General features: G+C 46.4%; 1 protein-coding gene and 2 non-coding genes across 12 annotated transcripts in view; 2 read left to right on the forward strand and 1 right to left on the reverse strand.

The window, feature by feature from the left end:
• Positions 1-2,665: 2,665 nt before the first annotated feature.
• Positions 2,666-2,737, forward strand: TRNAP-CGG (transfer RNA proline (anticodon CGG)). The gene has a single exon. It is a non-coding gene; the product is annotated as a tRNA-Pro (tRNA).
• Positions 2,738-3,276: 539 nt separating this feature from the next.
• On the reverse strand, positions 3,277-3,348 carry TRNAP-AGG (transfer RNA proline (anticodon AGG)). The gene has a single exon. It is a non-coding gene; the product is annotated as a tRNA-Pro (tRNA).
• A 4,881-nt stretch (positions 3,349-8,229) lies between these two features.
• Positions 8,230-26,704, forward strand: part of MPZL1 (myelin protein zero like 1) — a 39,704-nt gene continuing 21,229 nt past the window's right edge. For 9 of the 10 annotated variants that reach the window (XR_010608029.1, XR_010608030.1, XR_010608031.1 and 6 more), the window contains exons 1-2: positions 8,230-8,351; positions 24,855-25,015. Coding sequence is in view for 7 of the 10 variants with exons in the window: in XM_065658403.1 (XP_065514475.1) it covers positions 8,246-8,351; positions 24,855-25,015 (267 nt within the window). In the remaining 3 variants the exon portion in view is untranslated. Of the gene's footprint in view, positions 8,352-24,688; positions 25,016-26,704 lie in introns of those variants that run through there. The other variant, XM_065658402.1, reaches the window with a different exon arrangement.

Consider the following 26,704-nt stretch of genomic DNA (forward strand, 5'->3'; position numbering starts at 1 on the left):
TAGCAGCAGGAGAAATAGGGGTGGGATTTCCACTGTCATTGGACAGTTTAACATTCAATTTTAATTTAATTTGTGGTAATTTTTTTTTTACTTTTGGGGAACAGCAATAACCAATGTCCTTAATCCTCAATGGAAGGTGTTCTCTGGGACAAGCAGTGACACTGGAGACTGCCACGCTCCCTGCCTCAGCGGTGAGGGTGTGTAGGAACAGAAGGAAGCAAAGCCATCTAGCCTAGTGCCTTTTCTCCAGCAGCATCCTTGTGCAGGGGAAGCATAAAAAACCCAAGGCAACACAAAGTGATCCTTCCTGTGAGATCTCCCAGTTTCTGGCAGTCAACAGTTTAGAGACTTTCTGTGCCAGAAGTTGCATCACCACCTTCATCCTTGATGGATGTATAAGTTGCAGGAAAAAAGACGCCGATTCCTCAGCTGGAGGCACCCACACACCCATCTAGGGGCGATGCTCGCTCAGGCAGTGCACAAATTGTGCCCCATCTACAGGCCAAGTGAGAGCAATTTTATACAAGACTCCTTAGTGTTGTCCCAAAAGCAGGGTTCTGTCACCTGGTGTGCATACAAATAAGCCAAATTTAGCACACAGACACAGGATAGTTATTACAGAGCTGTGCAAATCTGGATGCTGGAATAAAGCCAGGATGCCAGCAAGAAAAGTAGAAGGCATTACATACGAAATCTTATCACTATGTTCATACCCTAAAAAGCCAATTGGCTAGACATTTGCATATTGCATTACATAATCCTTTTAGCGTATAATAAGCAACATTCAGCTAAAGGACACTTTATCTGACAGTCTTGAGATACGTGTTAAAGCAAGACAACTAATTGCGCGGGCTTCAAAATGTCTAAAGCTGCAAGGTCAGTAGTGTCTATACTTCGTGATTATGTGTTTTGCAAGTCACTCTTATCTTTGTTATACAAGCAGACTGACCTAAAGGATTTACATATCTTTAGGTTAGCAATTGCAGACAAGATTCATTCTTTTAAGTGACTACATTAGTATTGCAACACTGCAAAAGCAGAGGGTACATGTAGGTGTGTATCCCCACCCCATCCATACTACCTGGAAACGTCAGCTTGGGCAGCGTGGCCTTATATCCACAAGGTGCACAGAGTCAAAAAGTTTTGACTGAAATGTAGGCCACAACATGGCTTGATGTATAGGGTGGTGACACCTATGCAGACCCATGCGTACCTGTCAAAGTCCCGAGGTGAGCATGTATAATGCCAGATGTAAGGACACTGACAGTCGAACAGGAAAATGCCCTCGTCAAGAAAAATATGACAGAATTTATGCAATTCCTCTGATGTGGATGGTGCCTGATAGATTAAAAAAAAAATAAAAAAGAAAAAGCACAAACCTTACAAGCCAGAAAACCTTTAAATTAGGGGGGGGAGGGAGGAAGGGTAGAAAACAGAGCAAGAATGAAGTGGAGAAAGGAAGACAGTATCGGAGCAAGGAGACTGTTGCAGTTGTGTTTGGCTGGGATTTCGCTGCTTTTAGGGGTTTGGGGTTTTTTGTCCTTAGTTTTTTTTGTTTGTTTTTTATTGGACTGTGTTTGAACTGCAGCGTGAGCCACAAGGAACTGTTGGATGGGTAAGGACTGAGAGCAATTACTGATGGAACAGGGCTTTTTAAAACGTCTGGGATACGAGGGAGGCTGGGGAAGAGTTGTGGGAACATGAGGGGAAAGCTTGAGGGTGAAGGAAGCATTAGCAGGATATGGCACATCGGGGACGAACTGGAGCCAAAGCAGCACTGTGGAGTGGCTTCAGAAATCAAAGGGAACACCACTGGCTTTTCCAGCCCCAAAACACAAAGAAACACACTCCCGATACTGAGGCATCTTTCCCAGAAGCCCAAGGCCCTCAGTTAAACCCTCGCAGCCCCAATGGCCACTCCTGGGGCCACTTGGCCAAAGGGAAGCGCCGGCTGCACCGAACAGGCCAGGCCACCCCGCAGGCCCTCACCTGCCCTCACCTGCCCTCACCTCACCTCACCTCACCGACTCTGAGAGGCTGCCATGAGTGGATTCGCACACATTTGCACACACAGCTGCGTCTGCGCCCTTCACACACAGTCCGGCAAGGCGGGGGGGTGCGGGGAAACGACAGCCCTGTCTGTCAGGCACCTCCAGGGGGCGCAGCGCCCAACGGCTCGAAAAAGCGCGGGCCGGGAAAAACCATAAGACGTTCTTGGGGGGGCGCTTCCCACATCCCCCCTTCCACTCCGCTGAGAATGAGCTCGCCCAGCTGGCCGTGGCTGCCCGAAGCGGGGCGGGGGGCGGCGTTCCTCCCCACCCCGGGAAGGGTACGGGAGCGGTATCTGCGCAGGGAAGCGCTGGGGGGGCCGCAGCTCCCCCCACGGGGGCTCGGGCTCGTCTGTACCAAGCGGAGCCGGAGGGTCGGGGGAAGAGCGATGCCACGAGTTGCCCGGGCGAAGGGGCGGGAAAGGGGAAATAGCAGCAGCCGCCTCCGTTAAGGGGAGGAAGAGTGTCTTTCGAAGCGGTGGGCAGAACCACTGGGAGTCTAGCAGGGGGGGAGAAGGGCAGACCCACGAAGGCACCGGCGGGGTGTAGCTGGTACCGGGCAGAAGGACGTGGGAAATGAGTGAAGTGCTGAGTTCGGAAAACGCACAGCAGAGAGCGGCTCGTTGGTCTAGGGGTATGATTCTCGCTTCGGGTGCGAGAGGTCCCGGGTTCAAATCCCGGACGAGCCCGCTGGGAACGGGGGTGCTGGAGCTCCCTCTATTTTGCTGCCGCGATTCCCAGCTGCGTTTTTGGTGTTTCGGGCCCGCCCGCGGCGGGAGGGTGGGCTCCGGGGAAGGAGCCGGGGCGAGGGGGAGGTTCTGTCGTCCTGCGGCGGCACGGCCGTGGTTTGCCGCCGTAGAGCTGCCGTGTGGGCCACCGGCGGGCCCTCGGGGAGGGAAAGGGGCCGCCCCGCATCCCCGACTCGGGGGTTCGCGGAAGGGTAAAGGGGAAGGGTGGGCTCCGCGCAGAAAATCCGGGGTAGCGGCGGCCGGTGCCAAGGGAGAAGGTGGCTTGAGACAGGAGAGTTGGCCCCTTCCTTGTCGGTTACTAACACTTGCTGCTTGCATTAAAATGGAACGTGTCGCTCGTTACAAGCCCTGTCCGTGCCCCTTTGCCCGTGTATGGCAGCCGCCGCTGCCTGCCTCCGGTTCGCGTCGCTGGCGCTGGGTAGCGAGCGGGCTGGGGAAGCGGGAGGATGGTGGGGAGGGAAGGAATAAGAAGAAAAGTAGGGCTCGTCCGGGATTTGAACCCGGGACCTCTCGCACCCTAAGCGAGAATCATACCCCTAGACCAACGAGCCGCCATGAAAACAACTCTTTCTCTCTTGGAGAGGAACGCTCCAGTGCTGCGACGCGGCCGTTCGCAGCGACCTCCGGTCGCCCGGCGGCTGCCCGCGGAGGGAGGCGCTGCAAACTTCGGGCTGCCCGGTCGGTCGGAGCCGAAACAGGCTGCAGGTAGGCAGGGGAATGGTTTGCCGGGCCTGAACGCGCTTTTCTGCCCCAGCCCAGCCTGCGAGCCCGTAAGGGAGGCGGGAGCCCGCAGGAAACAGCGCTCCATCAAGGCGAGGCGGCAAGCGGGCTTCGTGCCAGGCGAGCGCTTTGCGGAGCGCTGCCAGCCTGTGATCCGACGCCTCGCAGCAGCCCGGGCGCCGAAGTTTCCCCCTCTGCCTCAGCCTGGGAAGCCGCCACCCCGGTGTTTCACCTCTGCCTGCTGGGAGGCTGTGAGCGGTCAGGGCTCACGGGGACTGTTTTTCCGCAGTGGCCTCGTTGGGACAGCTCGAACAAACCTCAGGTGCCCTGCCTGTCCTGCTTTATTTGGGTGCTCCACGTTAGTAGTGAGGCACACGCACTGGTACTGCGGGTGCTGCTGCTCTCCAGGTTTCTTCCAGTCACTGCGGCAACCCTACCTACCCTTGCGTGCAAAATCTGCTCGGTATATGTCTAGCCATTAACCACAGCAGTCAAACCTCAAACCCCAACTGGAGGAAGTTCACGGTTCATTTCCGTAATTTAAAACTGCACTGCAGCCAAGCAGAGGTGGCATTACTTTCCAGCTTTACAGGTGATGGTTTTGTGCACACCTGTTTAAATATCAGAGTCTTCTTACAACAAACGCTGATGCTGGTTAGGCTAGAGGTCAGTGCTACCTTGGCTCTTGTCTCTTGTCTCTGTACAGTAACAGTTGGTAAACTAATTTTGTCTATATCCCAAGAAACTGAGGGGAAAGCAGAAGGGAGAAACGGGAAAAAATAATTGCTTTCATTTTATGGGCTTTTATATATATCAACAATACTTGTGGCTCAAGCTGTTCCTTAGCATCAGTTCAGCACTGGAAATAGCTCATCATTAGCATCTGTTTCCATTGTAAGGTTTCCTTAGAAGACTTATCCTCGCATAGTGGGTGATCCAAGACATTCTTCTTAATCGAATTACAGAAAAATTATTATCAAACTCTTCAAGTGCCATATGCAATTACGCTGCTGCTGCCAGCTCTGAGTTTTGAAAGAACCACTGCGTTTCTATTTAACTAGAGTAAACATAAATGTATCTGCCAGTCACGTATTCTCCCAAGGTGCAGAGGAAAAAATAATGTAATAGACACCCAATACTTTCTTTTACAAATGGAGCCTGTTTCTTCTTTCTCTCTCATGTTCTTCTCTTACTGTTTCAAAATGAGCACGTTGGGTGGGTTATTTTTTGCAGGAATGCATATCTCTGCACACTAAACAATGTCTACTGTAAAATTCCTTGAGCAGGTACAGAGAAGCAGGCTACATAGAAAACAATCAAAACCATTAAAAATGTAAAATCAATCTGAATGTATTTGCTCTTTCTCCTATAAGATGTTACCCTTATTTTGTTTGACATCATAATCCTGCCTGTTCTCTCTAGAGAGCTCTCCAAAATAGTAGGATAAAAAAGATCTAAATTTCTAACATAAACAGTGACCATGAAAAAACTTATTTAACCTCCTCTCCAGTGATGCACACTTTTTAGATCTTCCTTTTTTGATAAGTGGAAACAAAAAAAGACACAAAAGCAATTTTCCTTCTCTTGTGGAACTGAATGCTGATTCTGCTGCATGTGAGAAAGCTCAGAAACTGGTCTGGCAGCTTGACAGCAGCCTGCTGGGAGGCTGCTGTGGTCTCTCCTGCCCTGCTGTCTGGGCAGTCCTGCTCTGTCACTGCTGCTTGTCTGACCTACAGGGAATGGATTCAGTGTGAAGAAAAGTAACTCCCCACCCCTCCATACACAGACAGAAAAAATGAGTTTGTTGCCAGCTAAATGAGCTGAATTACTAAGAAATTCGATAAATACCAGTATTCTCAGTAGACAGAGAGTAGAGTTGCATAGCTAGAGGGAAAAAGGGTGGCAGCAACTACACCTTTAATTGGGTTATCTTATCACAGAATCACAGAATGTTTGGGATTGGAAGGGACCTCGAAAGATCATCTAGTCCAATCCCCCTGCTGGAGCAGGAACACCTAGATGAGGTTACACAGGAATGTATCGGGGAGTTGTGTGCTGAGATGAGTTAAGCAATTATGTCATACAGCTTGTAGGCTCTGCATTTAACAGCTTACACTGAGAAAAGTTCCCAGTTCTTTTTGTCATTACCTTAATAGTAACGTCATGATGTACAAATGCAATATATGTTCCTCAGGACAAATCAGGTTTGCTCCAGCACCTCACTTCATTTTCTAGAAACACCAGAAGACAATAGTTGGATCATTACTACCTGGGAAAAAAAAATGGTCCACAGTAAGTAGATCAGATACTCTCCCAGATGTTCTCTGCATTGAACAACAGTACTACTACACAGTGAATGGGAAAATCGTAGGGCTGTACCTGTGAAAACATTCTCAGCTCTGTCAGGGAAGGGGGATATTGTAGGAGTCCTCTGGCAAGGGGCACATGTAGCCAAATCAGGCTTATTAATACATACAAAGAGAATACTGGAGCTTTGTGAAGGACCATAAATTTGAGGATAAGACAAAGGATATGTTTTTTAAAAAAACTTTAGCTTTGCTGTCTTGAAAAAAATGCCCAGAAAGACGAAGTTTGGCCTGTTCAGGGAACTGAACATTTTAAAACTGTGCGGTCCTGAAGGCCCTGAAGGTAAGTAGTGAACTCTGGGTACTGAGGTGCTTCCATGTGGGTAAGAGCACTTCCAGTCAGTGAGGAGAGCTGTAAAGGCAGCTGGACTTTTCATGGAAAGGAAGAGCTCTGAGGAACTATTGAGGCCAAAGGGCTCAGGATGAAAGGCTTATCGCTGCTATGTCATTTGGAAAGGGGAGATTTTGAATAGTTGGCCAAAGACTCACCTGGAAGGGAAGTCAGAGGGACCGAATGAAGTGGTAACCAAACAAGATGATAATGTATCCTGTGATACAAGGAGTTGCCTGTGTTGATCTTTACTCCCAGTTGCTACCCTGGATTTCTGGTAGCCTGGGTTTCTAGAAAACACGTACAACAGCTTGGTGAGGAATGTGCTCCAGAGCCTCCCCCTAGGGCGTGAATAATTAATGCATATGCCTTTACATTTTACATCCCAGGAGAGCTGTGAACCTGGTGTCTGCATCACAGCTGGCAAAAAAAAAAAATCTGGCTGTGTTTTTGCAGGGGCTTGCTTCATCATGGCCCTCCTGGACATGGCACACAGCAGTGGGGCTTTCCTGTGGCTTCTTTCATCTGCAGATGTGATTAGGTGGCCAGAAAGTAGCAGAGAAACTGTAGTGGCACATGCATCTGGGAGAGGACCATGGAGCACTGTGCAGGAGCGAACTGAATATGCTGCAGGCCTCTGAAGTGCCATGGATACAGTGAACAACAGCCTTGTGACGTGACTAAGCTTGTGCAACTTCATTAAAATACATACTTAGCAAAAGAATAAATGTACACAAAGAGGTTCCCAAAAGAGAGGGAGTGAAGCAAGGAGATAAAGAAGGAGGAGTGAAAGCAGGATCTCGGGAGATCTCTAACAGCAGTGAGGCCATGCGGTAACCCTGGGAAATTCCAAGCAGGTATTTTCAGGTGAAAGGCAAAGGCGGTTACACAATCAGCGTAGCAGTTCTTCTGAAGGAGCCTGCTCTTACAGGCAACACATGCCAAAACAAGCTCTCTGAGTTAACAGGGAAGAACATGAACTCCTTGGTGGAGGCAGGGGAACCCACCCTCGTCCATGCTCGCAGCTTGCAGCACCGCTCTCCTGCTTCTCCGGCAACTTGGGGGTGAGCGTTTGGAACGTGCCCTTGTTAGCTGGCACTGCAACGTGCACCCAGGGCAACCCGCTGGGCAATGCCCGTGCAGAGGCTGGGGCACTAAATGAGCAGCGCCGTCTGCTTCCGTTGTTTCTCTTTGGAAAACCAGGCCGAGAGACGCACGGCAAGAGATGCACATCGTGGAGGCTGAAACACCCCACTGCGCCATCATCACGCCGAATTCTGCTGCGGTCCCCACAGGTCGCAGCAGCAGCGGACCCACAGCTCTTGTGTAGGTCTCGACTAACAAAAGCACAACTCCATCTGCACGGCGGCCAGTTCCTTCAGTACTTTTTTTAAGGTAAAGCAGGCAGATGGCCTGTGTGCCTCCGAAGGCACTCAGTTAAGCCTTCCGCACAGGTTAACCCTCGGGCAGCCCGAGGCGAGGGCATGTGGTGCGAGGCTGCCTTGGGCTCCCTCGCTGCGGCCCCACGGCGGCAGGCGGAGGGAGCGCGGGCAGGCTGCGTGGGTACGGGCTCGTCCTGCTGCCTGCAGAGGCCGCAGCGCTTCTCAGAGGCGAGACCCGGCGCTTCCAGGCCTCCCTCCCGCCACCACGGCTGGGGACGCCGCCGCGCTCCTGCGCCCGGGTCCTGCGGGGACAGCGCAGCGGGGTCAGCGCCGACGGGGCCGCGCCCACGACGGCGTTCCCACAGCACCAACCGCCGGGGGAGAAGCGAGCTACGTGCCAGGCTCGGGGGGCGGGACACTGCGTTCCCTGTCCGGATAGGGAGCCTCGACTTGACGGATCGCTCCTCTGGCCAATCCTCGGCGAGAAACGAGGCAAGGCCGGGGCGGGGAAGAGGGGGACGCGGGAGGTGTGTGCGAGTGACAGCGGCGCGGCCCTATCCCGGCGAGGGAAGGGGTCTGCGGGGCGCGGGGGGGGCGGGCCCGCGGCCGGGGGCGGACAATGGGGGCGCGGGGAGGTGGCGGCAGGAAGATGGCAGCGGCCGGAGGCACCGCGGAGCGGCCGGCGGCTGCCGCTCCCGCCCGGCTCCCCGGCTCGGTGTGGCTGCTGGCCGCTGCCGTCGCTGCGCTGACCGCCGGTGAGTGCCTGAGTGCGGGCCGGTCGCCGCCGCCGCTTGCCGCGCAGGGCTGCGCTCGTAGTCCTGGGCGGATCTCGGGGTTGGCGGGGGGAGCTGCCCGAGGCGCGGCAGGCGGCGGCGGACCGGGCCGCTCGGCCTGGCTGCGGGCTGGTGGGGGCCTCCCGCGCCGGTCCGCGCCCGGCACGTAGAGGGGCCCCCGGGGGTGAGGCAGGCCGAGGCGGGGCGGCCCTTCCCCGGCCTATACCTCGCCCCGGCGGCGGCGGCGGGCCTGGCCCAGGCGGGTCAGTGAGGACCCAGCAGCCCTGTCCCCGGGGGAAGAAGAAGGAGGGGAGACGTGTCTCCGCCACGGGCCAGACCGGCGCCCGCCTCGGGCAAAGCCCCGCCGCGCCCTGCGCTTCCCGGAGCGGCGGCCTGGCCAGGGCCCGGGGGTGCCGCGGGTGCCGCGGGCCCGGTGCGTGGCGGGGCCCCAGCAGCGCCTGCCGGGTTTCGCTTGGTTGGCGATTAAGCTGGAGGACACGAGTCGTCTTTGTTGGGGAAAAGGAGAGCGCGATGTGGGGGTGACCGGCGAGTGGGGACGCTGGGGTTGTGGTGAGCGACTGAGAAAACGCCGTCGATTAGGTCAGTGGTGAAATATTTGGGTGGAAGAGTACTTACATCAGCCAAAACGAACTGCTTACGACTCATATACGTGAAGAATAAGTCCAAGGCTATGGAGCGGTAGCAATGGCAAGAGTAATGCACTTTGCCGTGGCTTATATTCTTACAGGGCAAAGAGTTCTACGTTTCATGTATCATTCTGAAATGAAAAGCTCATGTGCATTTCCCAAGGTAGCTCAGTGTGTGTAGATACTAGGTATGGACAATGATGGTACGGCACCTGAAGATAGTTTTGGTTGGTAATGCTTGCTTAACGGGTAAAACTGCAAAGTATTTCAGTAGGGATCATTAAAGCGGCGTGATGCATTCTCAGTTCATATGTCTGGAAAACCATGTAAAAGTATAAATCCGTCCGGAAAGAGGTTTAATAAGGAACTGGGCCGAGTGGTAAGAAACTTAAAACTTCTTATTTCCAAATAGCATTGTTTGGATTTGCAGGAAACATAAGCAGAGATTGTTGAGGCTTGCTGTATATCTTCAGAGACAGCCTTAATATTTAGAATTCAGTAGGTAGAAACGATATATACATAGTGTACTATAAAACTAAGTTATTTGAAAACAAATATAGGGACAATAGAAGAAGGAAGCATATTTCCCCTGACCACAACATAAGGTACAACTACAGTAATGCTATAGGTAGCTGGGAATAGTAGGTCATTCTACAAAGTCTGAGATGTGTAACCAAATACAGTATTATCTTAAGACCAAGAAGAGCTATCAGATACTTTTTGGGAAGAGACACTCCCTAGGGTGGAGACTATCTAAAAAGTGAGATTGCAATTTAAAGGAATGAATCACTATCTTATCTGTGTTGAATTGTGTTTCTGTTCCCAACCCTACAACTGTTGATTTTTTCTAGCTCCAAATCAAAAGTTATGCCCATGTTGTCTCCTCTCTGTGTTTATACTGCACATCCTTAATCCTCCTGTCTGCTTTGCAAAGGCACTTTTATTTTTTTTGTCCATATATGGTGTTGGCACAAGGTGTACATCTTTGCATGGGAATAAGTGACCAGTGTGCAGGTTCTTCACATCTTTTGCATGTGCAAAGTAGCTTGGTGATTGGTAGGGAAAAGATGACCTTCTCTAGAGTTTGGAGTTGTAAGGAGTCCTGTGCAATAAATACGCTGCCTTTCAGCTTGCATTTGTCCTTCCAGTTCCTTGCTGTTTTCCATTCCCTTTCCTCATGTTGGATTTTCATCTAGTGAGAGGTTCAGAAATCAAAAACTGCCAAGCAAAAGGGCAAGGGCAGAAGTGGTGTTTTCAGAGGGCTGTTGCTGCTCTGTTGTGGGGTGTGACATGTGGGTAATGTGCTGCATAGCTTGGCTGCCGTGGCTTGTGGCTCCTCTTCATGGGCTCCATGGCAGACCTGTTTCCTGTGGCAAATAACCTGCAGTGAGATAGAAACGTTACTTGAGGGACTGTGGTGTACAGGCCAGCTTGCTTCATGGCTAAGTACAGACAGCAGGTTTTAAGCTTATTTTCTTATGTACACCCGCATGCGTGCATTAGAAGTTCATCATGCTTGTTTACACTCAGTGATCTGAAAACCCGATTGCTTCATTTGCTCGTAAGAATGAAGGATCATTGTCGAATGTACTGTTTGTGATCCTGTGGACATTTGTGGCATAAGTTGTTAATCTAAGTATAAGCTCTTGTATGGGTGGGTGAGCCTTGAACCACTACTAAAGAGTATCAAGAAAATGGATTATTTTGCAATCCTGCATTGGTAAGCCATGTAAGTATCACTTAAAGTGATACCGTGTCTGTGTTTAACATGAGGGTGGTGCCTGATTGCTTCTGAGAGTCTCAAAGAATGTCTGGACATTACCAAAAAGAATATTACTGGTATTTCTGCTATTCTTTTTGATGCCAACAAAGTCCGATCTTCCTTTTTTCTTTCCTCTACTACCCCTTTTATAGACGCCCACACACATATGTGCACGTACACATATGTGCATGTGCACATACGCATAGGTCAGTAACAAGCAGGGGAGTATTGAGATGTTAAATAGCTCAAGTGCCTATTCCTCCTTTGAGCTCACCTGCACATTTCAGTTGCTGCATGAAATGTTTCCTGAAAATAACAGTTTAAGTCAGGGTTGCAATGCTCATGTTGTGTTTGTGCCAGGTTTAGTCAGAATTGCTACATTCGCTCCGTCAGAACCTGTTAGTTCTTGTAAGCTGAGCCCACTGATGCTACAGGTAGGAAGACATCCTTGCCTGCAGTGCTGAGCGGGTTCTGCAAAGGGAAAAGGTGGTAAGTGGATAAACTCTTCTCTCTGCTGGCTGGGTTCTGAGTGGGATTGCTGCTCCAGTCACCTCGCTCGCAGCAGCAGGAAGTTCTTGAAGACATTGAAGACTGTAGCTTAATATTTCGGTGATAAAATGTGGTTTAGTGCCACCTTGTAAAATGGCTACGTTCTTCTTGACCCGAACCACCCAACAGTCCTCTGTCTCTATGTAAGTAATGATGCACGTGGCTCTTTTGCTTGTTATCAGAATTGCAATTGATTGTGTTAAGCAGTTATTCCATTGTCTGTGGATTTATCTTATCCTGACTGATAACAGTAGACAATGAATGTGCTGTGTACCTTCAGTCTAGATGGAAGAAATGAAACCTGGTTTTACAAGGCAGATGTCTTGTACTGTTTGACTTGAAAGGTTTTAACCTGAATGGTTTCTAAATAAATATTATTTTGTTAGAGAGGTGCTATATATGTCATCATGAAGTCACCTATCTAAAGCTTATTGTAGCACCCATAGTGGGACTTCTTTGAGTATGATATGATGTGGTTTGATCTTGTATGGCATACATGACTCTTTCTACCTCCTGCATGTAATTAACTGATAAGTTAACAAAGTAAACAGTCTTGGCTACAAACAAATAATATATTTTTAAACCATTGAATGCTAACTCAGGATATCCTAGGCATACATCAGAAAGCTGGAAGGTCTGGATATGAAAACATTTTACATCCTTATGGTTTATGTCTTTCTCTGTGTGTGGTTGGTTTTTTTGTGTGTGTGTGTGGTTTGTTTATCTTTATTACTTTCCTCATCTGGGCTAGTGTGATCCCACATGTGGTGATTAGCACAGTGGAGAGGATGCTCATGTCTTGTGTGAAAGGAAGTTGTGGCAGGAAAGGAGAAGAAGTTCTGAACTGATTTTGCTGCTGTCAAAGAGGGTTGGAGAACTCTAACTTCAGTGATTTACTGTTATCTCAAAACAGCAGTTACTTTGAAGAGCAAGTGTTTTATTCAGATTAAGGTTTAGCAGTAAGCTGTACCTATCTATGGGTATGCATCTCAAAGCAGGGTTAACATCAGTATTTTTTGCTGTTTGAAAGATGACACTTCAGTCAGGTGATTTCACCTAGTTCTGCTGCTTTTTAAAAAATCTTTAAAGTTTTGGGGTTTTTTTTTAATCTTTAAAGTGGCAGGACCATTCTGTTACTTGTCCTGAATAAGAGAGGTGTTTTGGTTTTTTTTGTAATTGAAGATGTTTAAATCGAGTGAATGTATTGGTACTCTTTTTGGCTAGGACAGAGTTAATTTTCTTCATAGTAGTTTGTATGGTGCTATGTTTTGGATTTGTGATGAAAACAGCCTTGATAAGTAAATAATGTAAAACATTGGTGTGTTGTTTTACATTGGCTTACACAGGGCCAAGGCCTTTTCTGCTTCTCACCCTGCTCCACCAGCAAGTGGGCTGGAGGTGCACAAGGAGCTGGGAGGGGCCACAGCTGGGACAGCCGACCCCAGCTGACCAAAGGGGTGTCCCAGACCACGGGACATGGTCCCCAGCAATAAAATCTGGGGGAAGAAGGTGTAAAGGAGGCTGTTTGGAGTTATGGCGTTTGTCTTCCCAAGTCACCGTTGCGTGTGATGGAGCCTGGCTTTCCTGGAGATGGCTGAACACCTACCTGCCCATGGGAAGTAGTGAATTAAAGCTTTTGCTTTACCTATTAAACTGTCTTTATCTCAACCCATGAGTTTTTTCACTTTTACTCTTCCAATTCTCTCCCCCATCCCAGAGTGGGGAGTGAGCGAGGAGCTGGGTTGCAACTGAACTGCCCACCAGGGTTAGCCCACAACCCTTGTATACTGATCCCTGTTCCTACTGGGTTAGCCCACAACCCTTGTATACTGATCCCTGTTCCTACTGTGCCTTTCAGCCTCTTCAGTTTTATTTAGCTATTGCCTTGGCACTTTCGAGTTGGTGCTGCTGCTAGGTTTTGGCTTAAAGTGCATAAGAAGAACTGGAAGGCTGGTTGTTCTCATGAACTCTCTTACCTACAAGCCTGCAAAAAAAGATGCTTCGCGGTAGGTTTGCTGATGCTTTAGACACATGATGTTAGGGGTCATTAGGAGAGCTTGCCCTGAAGCATTGGTTACATCCGATGACCATCAGTGTTAAAAATCAAATGGAGGTTCTGATCCTTAAGGGAGAGTTAAGCTCTGGGCAGTGCAGTGGTTGTGTGGATGGTGGCTGGTGGCACTTTCCTAAGTACTTCCACTTCACAAGGTGGAGGTAGATCAGGGCAGGTGAACTCTAGGTAGGTGAAACGGCCAGGTCTGGAGGTGTTTGTCTTCAGTTGGCTGCTAGCCATCTGTTAAGCTTTTCAGTAACTTGTTTTTGTAATTCATGCAAGTGAAAGGTAGTGAACAAGGCTCTCTCTGTAAGAAATTCAATAAAGCCATATGTGCAGCAGGATATTTTAAAATCTGACTGGTTATTATGTCTTGAAGTTTTCTGATAGAAGTCTTACAGGGTTGCTTGGCTCTTTCAATGTGGAAGGTGTTGAGATGATGAGATGATGGCTGTGTGGATATGATGCATACCCTTCTGCTTGACAAAGTCGGCACAGTTGTAGACAGCGGTGCTGCTCTAAATCAAAGGCCTGGCTTTAGAAACGGCCTCATATATGTAAACTGGGGATGTGGAAAATTATACAAGGGAGGCCATAAACGCTTCGGAGAAGAGAAGCATTCCTGGGAAGAGCCAGCTGAAGCAGCTCCTACTCAGTGCTTCCTAACCTTGCTCAGTTGTTGTTGTACACATGTGGTGTACAGTGCACTGGGTTAGGGTGTTGGTTTGGTTTAAAAGAAAACAACGGAAAAGCGACTGTTTTGAACATGGTTTAGTTCCTGGTCAGATTCATCACGTCATAAGTGGGCATGGGAGCTATTTAAATTGGCACCACCACTGACAAATTATTGTGAAACAATGCTTTGAAATACATAGCACGGGCTTTTTCTTTTGGTTTTGTGGTTGCGCTACTGCAGGTTACAGCTAGTTATGAATTTCCTCAGCAAGTAAGTTAGCAAGTTTAGTTTGCAAGTAAGTGTAAGATTGCTGTGAGTGAGGTACCAGAGCTGGCTGCAGGCATTCAGCGGTCGGTAGAGCCGTACGGGATCTGGTCCTCAGGGAGCTTTGGCTTTGCTCGAGCTGCTGAATTGAGTTTCTAGTCATAGCAGAACAGACTGGCTGTGTGACTCAGTACCCTGTTAGCTGAGGAGGGTAATCACCTGGGTGACTTAATTTCAGTTGTCTCTATCTCCTTGCTCTAAGTGGTGGGATTTTAATTGGGTCCCTACATATGCAGGAAAAAAACCCACATGTTCACCTTTCAGGCTGGTGGAAATACCAGTACTTGGCAAGAGATGGACATGATGCTGGGTCAGGAATGATGGCAGGTGGGAGTGACTGGTCCTGAAATGGTAATACCTTGGATGGTTCAAAAGGTGTCTTCTGCAAGTGTTCCTTGGTGTATATAGATTTGTTGTCACTGAGTTGATTGCAACTTTGTGGATTCATTGTTGTAAAAGGGGAAAAAAAGGGCAGCTTTTTATGTCTGTTTGATGTGTAGCCTTTTGCACTGTATCTCCTTGTGAAATTTGCATATCCACATCCTAAATTCTGCCACCTAGTTTATTTTGGAAATTGGTAGTTTCCGCACTGCTGATGCTAGATTTTGTCAAAAAAGTGCTGCACGCTGTCAGCAGTTGGCAACATGACTGGCATTTTTAACACAGTTTCACTTGAAATAGTACTAACAACTAGTGCTGACCTAGAGGAAAGCTTTTGTTCCGCCCAGTGACATCTCCATCTCTACTGTCCACACCTTGATTTTTTTTTTTTTTTTTTTGTCTACAACTTCTGATCCTTAATACTCTCATTTGTTTAGTAGACTTTGTGACCATGTTAGTGGATTGGTGTAGTAATTCTAGGAAATGTTTGTGATGGTGGGATGCTTTCTTCACACTCTGCCGTGTGTCGAGCATGTGTACCCAGCTTTTCTCAGCTCTTTAGTTAAGCAAGCTTAGTGACATCCTTTTTTGCGGGGAAAAACTCAGGTAGACTCTTCTAAGATGTACTCTTTATATTCTTGTTCCATGTAGGCCTTCTTTAATCTTAATTCCCATTTTCTGGAGTATTTCGTGTACCCAAGGAGTAATCTGCTGTGTTTGTTAGTGACTACATTAGTGTTGCAAGATTAGAGGTAGAACAGCTGCCACCAGCTGTTCCAGTTACCCTTTACACTTTCAATGGGTTTACCTAACTTGCCACTTGGGGTTTTTCTCTGTTTTGCTTTGACTTTGTCAACAAGAACTGTTTACTTGAATTTGAACACTTTTAAACTTACTTGATCATGCAAGAAAAACCACTGAAGGGCTGTTTAATGGAAAAATATGACATCTGGTTTGGAAAGTACTTGAGCTGCTGATTGGCGTCCCAGTCTCCTGCATAGGTAGGGAAGCATCGTTTTGTGATCCCCAAGGAAGAGTTACTAGAACAGGGCTAGATGTTATTTGCCTCGAGTCTAAATAAGCATCTGCCCAAACCTGACACGTGACTGACTGTAATTGGCACATGAAGCAGTGCAGCTAGAATGCTTATTTGTTCAAGGACCTCGCCAACTTTACAAGCATCTCAATTTTATGCTTTCCAGGGTGAGAGAGTGATACAGCAGTAAAATGATCTTCTCGGGATCGAACAGGAAATCTGTGGCCTGGCTGGGAAGGGAGCTCAGATGTTCTTTGCTGTTTCTCATGCTTGTTCCTCATTTCTGGTTAAAAGCATGGGCTTCAAAAGTAAATCTCAGCATAGGTTCTTCTGTTGCCACTTGGTAGAACAATGAGCAGCTCTGCGTCATGTGGAAGAGCCCACTTGAAAAACTGACTCTATAGCATGGGAGCAGAAGGTGATACCAAAGCTTAGTGACTCTGAAGACTTGTCTTTCAGTTCTGTCGAAGTAGGTGCTCGGAGGTATGCAGGGCTGAGATACATGAATGTTATTGACTGCTTTGACAGTTTTGCCGCAGCCTGCATAAGGCTTCTTAGTGGAACTGTTTTCCTTTCACTTGGGGTGACAAGATGCTATTTTTTTCCCCTCACCATTGAGTCAGGCAGAGCTTAGCTGAATGTGTGAAGAGGACAAGAGAGAGTGAATGTTGTGTTAGCAGATGCTCTCCTGAGCTTGTCTCTGCTTGGGGGATGGATGTTCCCAGCAGCAAGGTGGCAGGAGGTGGTAGGTGTTCATGGGTTAGGTGTCAGCAGCTTTTCTTTCTGCTTCATAGAGATGATCAGGTGCTGCAGTACTGGCTGTGTTACTGAAGACAGGAAGATCTCTTTCCTTCAGCAGCCCAAATTCCTTGGTGAGATTGGCAACCTGGGGAGCTGTTGTGGCAGCAGCAAAACGCTGTTCTGGTGATTGGCATTTGAGAGTGAAACTAAACTGTTCTGTCCTCCTTTGAGGCAGAAGAATTTAGTTTTAGTTGCTTTGAAACTGAGATGTCAAGACTGGTTGGCATGACTTTGTCTAGTAATCATTTCTGTAGCTGATGTTGCTTTGTGTTGTACAGAAATGTATGGGGTGTAAATGTCAACTGTTTGGTGGTGGTGGGCTGCAGGGACAGTCTCTGTGAGGAGCAGCTGGGGCTGCCCCGTACCTGACACAGCCAGTTCCAGCTCCGCTGGACCCACTGCAAGGCACAGCTGAGCCCCTCAGCCAAGCTGGTGGCACCTCTGCGATAATGCTTAAGAAAGGACAAAGTACCACAAAGCACCTCACAGGCAATGATGAGTGAGGGGAGAAAAAGAGTGAGGAACAGCACTGCAAACCCCAAGGTGAGAGAAGGAGGAGGGGAGAAGGTGTTCCAGGCACTGGGGCAGAGGTTCCCCTGCAGGCCCTGAAAGTTTTGGAAGAGACCATGGTGGAGCAGGTGTTGCCCTGCAGCACGTGGAGAGGATCATGGTGGATCAGATATCCACACTGTGGTCCATGAATGACCCCAGGCTGGGGTAGGTTCTCCTGAAGGACTGCAAACTCATGGGAAGAACCCATGCTGGAGCAAGTAAAGGTTTGAGGAGCTGTTACAGACTGACCACAACCCTCCATCTCCCCCAGTTGCCTGGGAGTGGGGACAAGGTAGAGGAGTTGGGAATGAAGGAAGGAAGTTGAGCTGAGGGGGAAAAAAGGGTGAGGAAAAGGTATTTTAGTTTAGTATGTTGTTTGGGTTTGTTTGTTTTGTTTTGTTTTTTCTTCACACCATCCAACTATTTTAATTGGCAATAAATTGATTTTCCTCAAGTCAAGTCTGTTTTGCCTGGGACAGGCAGTCTCTACCCATGAGCGTTTCCATCTTATTTTCTCCTGCTGTCCTGTTTGGGAAGGGATAGTGAAAGAACAGCTGGATGGGCTTCTGACAGCCACCCAAGATCGAACCACCACAATGAGATGAAAGAACATATATGTAGAAATATACGTGTATATATGCATTTTTATATCTATACACCTCATTAGATTTCAGACCAGATAACACCATGATGTATTTCTGGTGTGGAGATGGTCAGACAGCCTTATTTTTTGTTACACTGATATATGTGGCTCCTTAATACTTGTGTGTTGTCCTTAAAAAATACAGCATGGTTTGCTCTTGGGTGGAATGGCTGACATGTATTTAACTTCCATGTTAAGGCTGAATGATGTCAGTGAATTCTTTGTGTGGAGATTCGATCCAACAGCTGGATGCTTTAACCGATCTTGTGGAGTTTCAGAGCAACGATTTGAGCATGTCTGCTCCTGTCTGTTAAGACCATGAAAGCTGGGATTTCTCCACCAGGTGTTTTATCGACAGTGAAGTAATGATAGCCTGTGGGGACGTAAGTGCCTGTAATTGCAGCAGGAGACTGCAAATTTGTGCTGGTTTCTAGAGGTTTTGTTGTTGTTGTTTTTTCATGCTGATTGTACGGGGATGTGCTTCGTGGGAGAAAGAACTAAATGTCATGCAGTGGTAGTTGAGAGTAATGTCAACAGTAGACTGATATTGCACAACACGCTTGATATTAAGTAAGAGTATTCCTTAATGAAAGCACGATTTTACAAGGGTATATTGTTTTTGTGACTTATGACCCCTAGTCATTGGCAAATCCCACATCCTCCTTTCTAATGAAACTTTTGGGCTGCCGGGGCAACTGTAGTGTACATATTGATACACTGACTTTTCTGTTGTTTTATCGAGACCTTTAAATATGAACTGCTCAGACTCTGTTGTATTAAAGCATTTCTTTCCAATTTCCTGATCCATGACTCTTGTCATCAACTTGTTACCTGTAACAACCTGTCTGAATTTTTTCATCTTTCTTTTATCAGACTTTTTGATTATTTCCTGATCTTTCATGCATTATAGCCTTTATTTATAAATTGTATAAATGACTGTATTACCAGGTGTCTCTAAGATAAACAAAGCAAGTTGCTTATATTAGTTAATAAACGGATGACTAGCCATTTTAAGAGGAGGGGACTGTGACACTTTTCCCCATGTAGAATGGGAACTGTAGCAGCTGTAAGCATCCAGTATTTAGTAATCTGATAAAAGTTTCCGCTTAGGCTGTGTTTGTGCTTATGGAAATAAGATGCCTGTGATTGCAGTTAGTTGCTTCCATTCTTGGTTTATTAGGACTCCTAGTGATCGAGGTGGGTTGGATCCAGGGGAAAAGAGTTTTATTTTGGTGTGTTCATGGCTGTAATTAACATAACTTTTTAATTGGATGCAAGATTTCAGTGGAGACTATGGTCTACAAAGAAATTTTAACTATCTGTGTGTTAATTAGTGTGAACTTTTACTGCAAGGAAGGATTTCCTTGTGGTGTGCTACCAAACCAAATTTTCAACCTTTGCCATGTAGACTAGGGGCCATATTTCTGTATACCAAAATGTAGAATAAAACAATGCTTGCCAAAAAGAATTTTTCTTTTTCTTTAAACCTGCACGAAACAAGTGTAAGCAACCAGGGGATACAAGTAAAAGTAGGAAAAAACCACTTCAGCGTTAGTAAGCTTCGATCTCCAAGCACTGGAAAGCTAAGGCACTGTTGAATTTATACAGATGCTGTTACCAAATGTTATGGAGGCATCTAAGAGGGCTTGAAGATAGTGAAATAAGCTTGCAGTTTTTGAGCAGATCCTCCAAGTGTGAGGGACAGTGTTTAGGAGAAGGTACTACAATGTGGGTTTCAAAAGTCTGATGAGATCAATGCTGTAACATGGTTGGAGACAAGAATCTCTTAATACTGAAACAGGGATGATTGCTTGGATGCTTGGTGTAATTTACATGACCGTGGCATGCATAGGTGAATCTCTGTAACCCCATGTAACCTCGTTGCAGCAACTCATGACCTTGTAACTTGTTTTTGGGGAGTGGACCATAATTTGTGTATATCGTGTATGTCAAGGATATAGCTGTGAGTGTAAGCAACTAGTGGTAGTGGACAAGGGGAAGAATTAAGCCTGGGACCTGTAGGATAGCTGGTCACATAGGCTGTGTCTCTTGTGCAGATTAAGTTGCCAGCACATGTGATGTGGTGAGTCTTAGCTGACCTGGCCAAAGACATCCTGGAGAGGACACCTGTGAGGAGTACTCCCAGCAGTGTGCTGTAGAGAGCGACTCGCCAGCTTTTCTGAGAATTTTTTTATCAAGGTGTACGCTGTTTCAAATATACCAGTTAAATTCACTTACCAGTGCAACACTGCAGTCTTTCATGTTGCTCTGGTGAAAACTGAGCTTGACTGCTCTTAATCTCACTGAAAGCTAATTAGTTAACCATGATCTGGTTAATTAACTAGATGCAAACTCTTAGGGTTCTGAATGCTTGTCTGCTATCCATTCTGAATGACCTTGTCTTCCCATACTTTGCTGCTTGGTGACTGGAAAGGCTTCTTCTACAGGGTGGTTTCAGAGCAGTGTAGCGTTGTCCCTCTTAAGCATCTCAGTGGCAGCACAGTGCCTGTGGGTTGTGAGCTGGGCTGGGGCTGAGCTATCTGAGAACATGTAGCTTTTTCACTTGTTTTGTGTAACCTGGCAGACATGCTGGTGGTATTACGGAGAAATCGAGAAGCTCTGCATCTTCAGATCTGCTTAAGCTACTGGAGAGCTACACCTTCAGAATTAGGAAGGTCTTGTTCATTTGTGGCAAGTAAGTTAAAACAATATTAAGTCAATGAAGTTGATTTGATGGCGACACTGTATAATGAATAATGCTTGCTCTAGGCATGCATATGTTGAGTATTGCATCTTCTGTAGTCAGTTCATGGAAGAAAGCAGTGATCTTGCGTATGTGATGTTGTCTTAATGTCAACCATGGAGCAGCTTGGTTACCAGGAACCATGATACTCACTGGTCTGTTACTGACCATCCGTCCAGAGCAAAAAGGACATTGCAGTAATGAAGGCCAAGATACAAATTGGAGTTTTTAGACCTGTGTTAGCTGAGTGGGTGGCTAGAAACTCCGAAAGACTTCACCTTGACCTCAGAAGAGTTCAAAGTAAAAAATGCTGTACAGATGATGAGTTGGAGAGGTCCATGGTGATGTGGCAGGTCCATGGTGATAAATGCAGTTGTGGAGGGCTCTGGGGAAGCAGTGAACTCTGTTTTAGTCCCATTTAGCATGAGCTGACAACTTAGCATTGCCAAAGATGTCAGACTAAGACTGTTCTTTGAACATAAGGAGACAGATCCTGAGCAGAGCCACAGATCTGAGTAGTCAGTGCAGTGGTGGGAGCTGAACTTGTTTTGCAGATGAGATCTCTGAGACAAGATGCCGAGGAAAGAGAGACTTGAGAATAGAGAGAACACAGATGAAGAATGAAGATCCTTGATGGGAACGATAAGAAAAGATTAGTAAGCAAGTAATAGTAGTAAGATTACAAGTTTGTAGGAGTATGAGTGTTGTTTCCTATTTCAAGAATAGGAGGATTATCTGAGAAGGAAGATGAGGATGGAGTCTTTTAATTGAAGTGTGGGAGCTGAAAGTTTAGCTAGTGAGTGTTGATATAATTGGCGTAAAACTGCTCCAGCAACACTAGAGAGGAAAAAGAAACGGCTGAAGAGGCAGAGGTGTGTTTTTTCCAATGGTTTTGATGGTAGGTGAGAAAAACAGAAGCATCTTTCTGCTGAAAAGAAGAATTAAAGCAATTGAAGGCTAGAAGAGATATTCAGAGGGAAATATTTGGCATACAGTTGGACAAGGTGATGGGATCAAGGAGGATCTATGGGAGAAAAGTAAATGTTTATCTTTGCTCTGCATATTTTGCAGATATTCCCTTCTTAAAGCTCTCTTTTCTCAGACACTCTTCTGTGATAATTTTTTTTTGTTGTTTTGAGAGGAACTAAGGCTGAGTAAGCTTGAGGAATGGAACAGTGGGCAAGTGTGACTGGAATATGACTCAAAATTCAGCTTTCTCCAACTGAAGTATTTAAATAGATGGAAGAGCTAGAAGAAGGATGTAATCCTGGCAAATGTGGAAAGAGAAGGAAAAGAGCTAAAGCTGGAGATTATCCATGTGGATTTTATTATGGCAGAGGAGGCCAAAGAGTTCAAGGTAGTGGGAACTGCCACCATTGTCAGTGAAAGTGTGGGAGTAGAGGGCTGAGGGTGAACAAGTGTAAAATGTTATGATTTCTCTGCCACTTCCAAATAATCACGTTAAGATTTGAGGAGCTTATGTCTTATGCTGTAAGACAATGGAGGCAGGAAAAAGTTTTTGAAGCTGTACACACTGGAAGAGCAAAGGGAAAAGCAGTTTTATTTAGTCGTCAACAGGTGCCACTAAACATGGAAAACAAGTTGGGTTTTCATGTTTTGCAATGCACATGCTCATAAAAGATTAAATTACATGCAAGAGACTAAATTTCTTCACACTTTACAAAACAAGTCTGAAGCAAATAAAATGTAGGCTGTGGGGAGAGAATGAGCAAAGAAAAACATGAATTTGGGACAACAATAGGACATACGAAAGTTAAACTTGCTGGAAATATCTGTGCAAGATTGCATAGTTCCTGCTTTCCCAGGCTGTAGGGAGAAGTCACTTTTTTTTTTTTCTTTTGCTTTGCTGCAATTCTCTCATGGGTTGCTAGTGAGTTAGAACAGTGACTTCTTTAGATTAAGCAGATCTGTGCTACCTACTGCCTGCGTGTGGCGAGTTCTTCGTACCATGTACGAGCAGGCAATGTCTATGCAGACTCTTTTCCTCCTACACAAATGCTGAGGGCATTTTGCTTGTTTTATGCTTGAAAGGGAGACTTGTTCTGTGGCTTGGACTGAAAACAATGGAGTTTATGTTTTTTTCTTTTCTACTCCATTAGCTGGAAAAAATACATAAAGCACAGCAGCTCTGAGTTCATTTCATTGCATTGCTAGGAGCCTTTGTATGTTCCAAATAAATATTTGGTAATTGCTTTACAAAAGAATAATTTTTTTGGCCCATAGTCACAGTACGTACAAGAGAAAGGAAGCTCTGATACAACCTCTTGATGAAAATCCGCCTCCCTTAGGGTGCTGTTGCACTTTTGCTCATTGGGAATGAGAGCAGTGATGGCAGGGGAATCTGAGGGGCCAGGGATAGCCTGACGGGACTGAGTGAGTTTAAGAAGTGAACAGCGTGGACTCTCAATGGCAAAGTGAATGAATGGTGGTTTCTTCTGCTTTTGCTTAATGTAATTAAACCGGTATGCTTAATTCTCCCACCCCTGGAGTGCTGCTGTGCTCGTTCCATGTCCCCTGGGCATATGATCTGCCTTTCCCCGGCTCGCTGCACTGGTCGGGCGAGAGACAGCGGTTCCTACCAAGCCATGCGTGTAGCGATTGTGGGGTATACCCAGGTGGCCAGGGTGTTCTCATCTCTTTCTTTCTTCAGCCATTTCATTGACTGACGTGCAGCTCCAGAGCTGGCTGGAGGTCTCTGTTGCAGGGCCAGCTGCTGCTGCCTCCTGTATTTGTGGCCCTGTGCTGCAGCCGGTCAGGTGGAGTTGCCCAATAGACTCGGTCATCTCGGGGCGAGGCAGGAAGATGGGGAAGTGGCATGGCTCACGTGAGCTTTGTTTTCTCGAGGAACGAGGCTTAAAGTCACGTATGTAAAAGATGGTTTCTAAAACTCTAGGTGGAGCATGGGCTTTTCTTAATTTTAAGCTCCAATAAAATAACCCGGTTTATGGCAAGTCTACACCTTACGATGGTCATATCACTTGAAAGAAGCTTCCTATCTAGCTTTTGAAGGCTGCTGAACTGGTAACTCTCACTGACTAAAAGCATAAACCGCGTGATTTAAGGACTAACATTAGGTGGGTTTTTCTTATTGTGTTTTTTGTTTGTTTGTTTAACTGTCATCGGCTGCAGTCTTTCTCTTGAGTTTGCCTACTTCAGGAGCTAGTTTATTCAAAGCTAAGATACTGAAGGATCAGGAAAATACGAGAGGAAAACCTCTGAATTTAAGATATTATAGCCCAGAAACATACAATCATGTGATCAGAAGCAGATTACTAATACCACCTCTGTGCTGAAAACCATGGTTGAATGCAAATCAAAACTTATATTTGAGTTATCGGGTGCACATCACATGTGCACCTACCCACAGTGGCTTTACTCAATTTTTGCTTTCACATGGACGTGACACAAATGCTGAAAGACATTTTGTGATGTCGCAAGTTCACACATTGTTTCTTAACATAAACTTGAGTGAATGTACAGATGTATCTTTGCTTAAATTTGAACAGGGATAGTGTGTTTGCACTTTAAAAGGTATCAGATAAAGAATACATTCAAGTTTTTCGAATCATGCTGAATTTCACTTAACTCTGTAGGAAAACTAGCAGTACCAGCACAATATTAACCTTGATTACTTTAAATTTGGGGAGTGTTTGTGGTCTGCTTGTTGTTCTGACTGCAAATAAGCCTCTTGGCAGAAAATATTTAGACTACTCTCATGCTTCTGAACTGTGGCTGAGTAATTATTTATGAGGTCTTGCACGTGGAGACCTTGCAGCATGCCAGAGAGCAGAAGCAGATGGCGTAGCTGGGAGCCAGAGAGCTTTCTGGAGGTGAGCTTTTGTTCTACCTACAGCTGAGAACAACTGGAGATGGGAAACGAGATGTGAGCCAGGGAGGAAACTGAGTAATAGCTGTGTCCAAGATGTTAGTTCCTCCCATGGGGCTTATTTATTACAACGTCTGCTGGCAGCTAGTAGGAAAGAGTTTCAAACTCACCCTTTGCACCACAGAACTGACTTCCACAAACTGTTGTAGAGGAAACATCTGCGGATGGAAAGCATCCTGTAACAGATAATACAAGGAAAGAGAAGTGAGCGGGCCTGCTCTAGACTTGTTTGTGTTGCGGGTATGATGCAATGTCTGTTTACACACTTGCTGTGGAAGTTGTTGATGTCTCTTCTCTTTTCCCCTTACCAGCAATGTGACATGAACAGTTACCACTTCAACTCCCTGGTTCTGGAAACAGCACTGATGCCGCTTGTTCTCCTTCTTTCTTCTCTTTACCTTTCTCATACAGTCAAAGTATCAGCAGTAGAGGTCAACACACCGGAGGAGATATTTGTGGAGAATGGGACAGACGCAAAGCTTCCATGCACATTTACATCTGTGGAAGTGATCAGCAGTGCAGCATCTGTTTCTTGGAGTTTTCAACCAGAGGGAGCCGCAACTCGTATCTCAGTAAGGAACGGCTGCAGGGGAACAAACCTGGGAGGGGAGGCTGTGAGAAGTGGGCAAAAGATCTTCTAGCTGGTTCTGAGGAGCAAGCAAATACGGACTGGAGCCTCCTTTCATGTGTCTTGTCTCCATCTGATTTTAGGGAGGCTTTTTTTAGAGTTTAGTATTGCTATACGCTAGATACCTGCAAAGGCTGGAGTGTGCAACGCCTGTAAAATGTACTTTGTTGGTCAGAAGAGAGGGGTGTTGGTGCGGTATGAAGTAGAAGAGCATCTAGGAATCTTAAGTTCTATATTCTCTTGCACTTGAAATGAGCTGTGGAACTGTGCAGTGAATGACAGCATTGACAGAATTTGAATTATCACTATTACAGTCTTACATTGTGTGTTGTGTGTGTTGCTTATTTTCTGCTTGTATACTGTTTAGCCTCTATTTGAAAGGGCTTAAAATAAGACCAGTCTCCCTGATTTCGGAACAGAATCAAATTGTTCAAATTAGCACGCAGTTACATCTTCATATTTAGTTACCTGACAAGTAAAAAAATCAGTGTAGCAAGCAACTTAGGGTAATAATAATTGCCATCACTGATTCCCTATATGTTGAGCCCAAGTGTGGGTATGAACCTTCAAAGGTTTTGTGGAGAATGGGACAGACAGGCTTTGGTAGGTTGTTAGCTGTCTTCTTCCTCTGTTGTGTAAGCTGTGCACATCTGAGTCTGAGCTCTCTGACACTTCTGCACAAGGGACTCTGGGATAGCAGGGAAGATGTGGGGACAGCAGGTTGCTCAGCCTGTGAGTGTTTGTCTTCTTCCCTCTGCTGCAGACATGAGATGATTTAAACTCTAGAAGCCCTTCAATGCTCAGAGTGGAGATGATCCAAAAGAGCGTATGAGTATCTTGCTCAATATACAGAGCTCTGAAGAATCAGCTTCTGAACTCTCAGTGAATAAATATTTAAATTTGAAAGGGGAGATCTTCTCTTTGGGAAGCTAAAGCAGAAGCTGGGCAAAAGCTTAAGGAAGTAGGTCATATTTCCTGCCAGTGTTGAACAGGACGGGTGAAAAGAAGCCATCTGTTCGTATGTTTTCAGCTCCCCATAGAAATATCCACCATATATCCTGTTTTGCCTTTCCCTTTCTGCATCACTGGCCAAACTCCTTGCTGCAGAAATACAACTTCAGGGTGTACCCTTTTCTTTGGAAGTGAAGTCAATCTTGACATTCTACCCAGATGTAGTTATCAGCATTACTGAGATAAAAGCAAATTATCTTTGAGCAGAAGTGACCCCACATGATTTGATGTTAATTCCTTGTCTTTTTTGAGGGGCTGGGGGGAAGATTTTTTTTTTTTTTTTAATGAACCCAAGTCATGTCAGTTACACAGCCTGATGGGCATTAATTTCAAAGATGAATCTCATGATCAGCTTATGTCTGAGCTAAGTCCATGCTTCTGAAAAGGATGGTCCTGTGCCTCTTTAGGATCAGCACTGGCAATCTTGTGGCCATGTCGTGAGGCTGACCTGACTCAAAGCTTCCCCTGCTTGTCCCCTTGCCCCCCTGCACATACCCACGTTACAGAGATATCTCTGCGTGAATGAAACATCTGATGACAGCTGAGTTTCACAATCAGTTTAAACCAGTCTAAACCCATCAGCTTTAGAAGTCTCATGTTAAATCACTTAATCATAGGCATG

The sequence above is a fragment of the Caloenas nicobarica genome, chromosome 1 (assembly GCF_036013445.1).
Source record: "Caloenas nicobarica isolate bCalNic1 chromosome 1, bCalNic1.hap1, whole genome shotgun sequence".
Taxonomy (NCBI): Eukaryota; Metazoa; Chordata; class Aves; order Columbiformes; family Columbidae; genus Caloenas; species Caloenas nicobarica.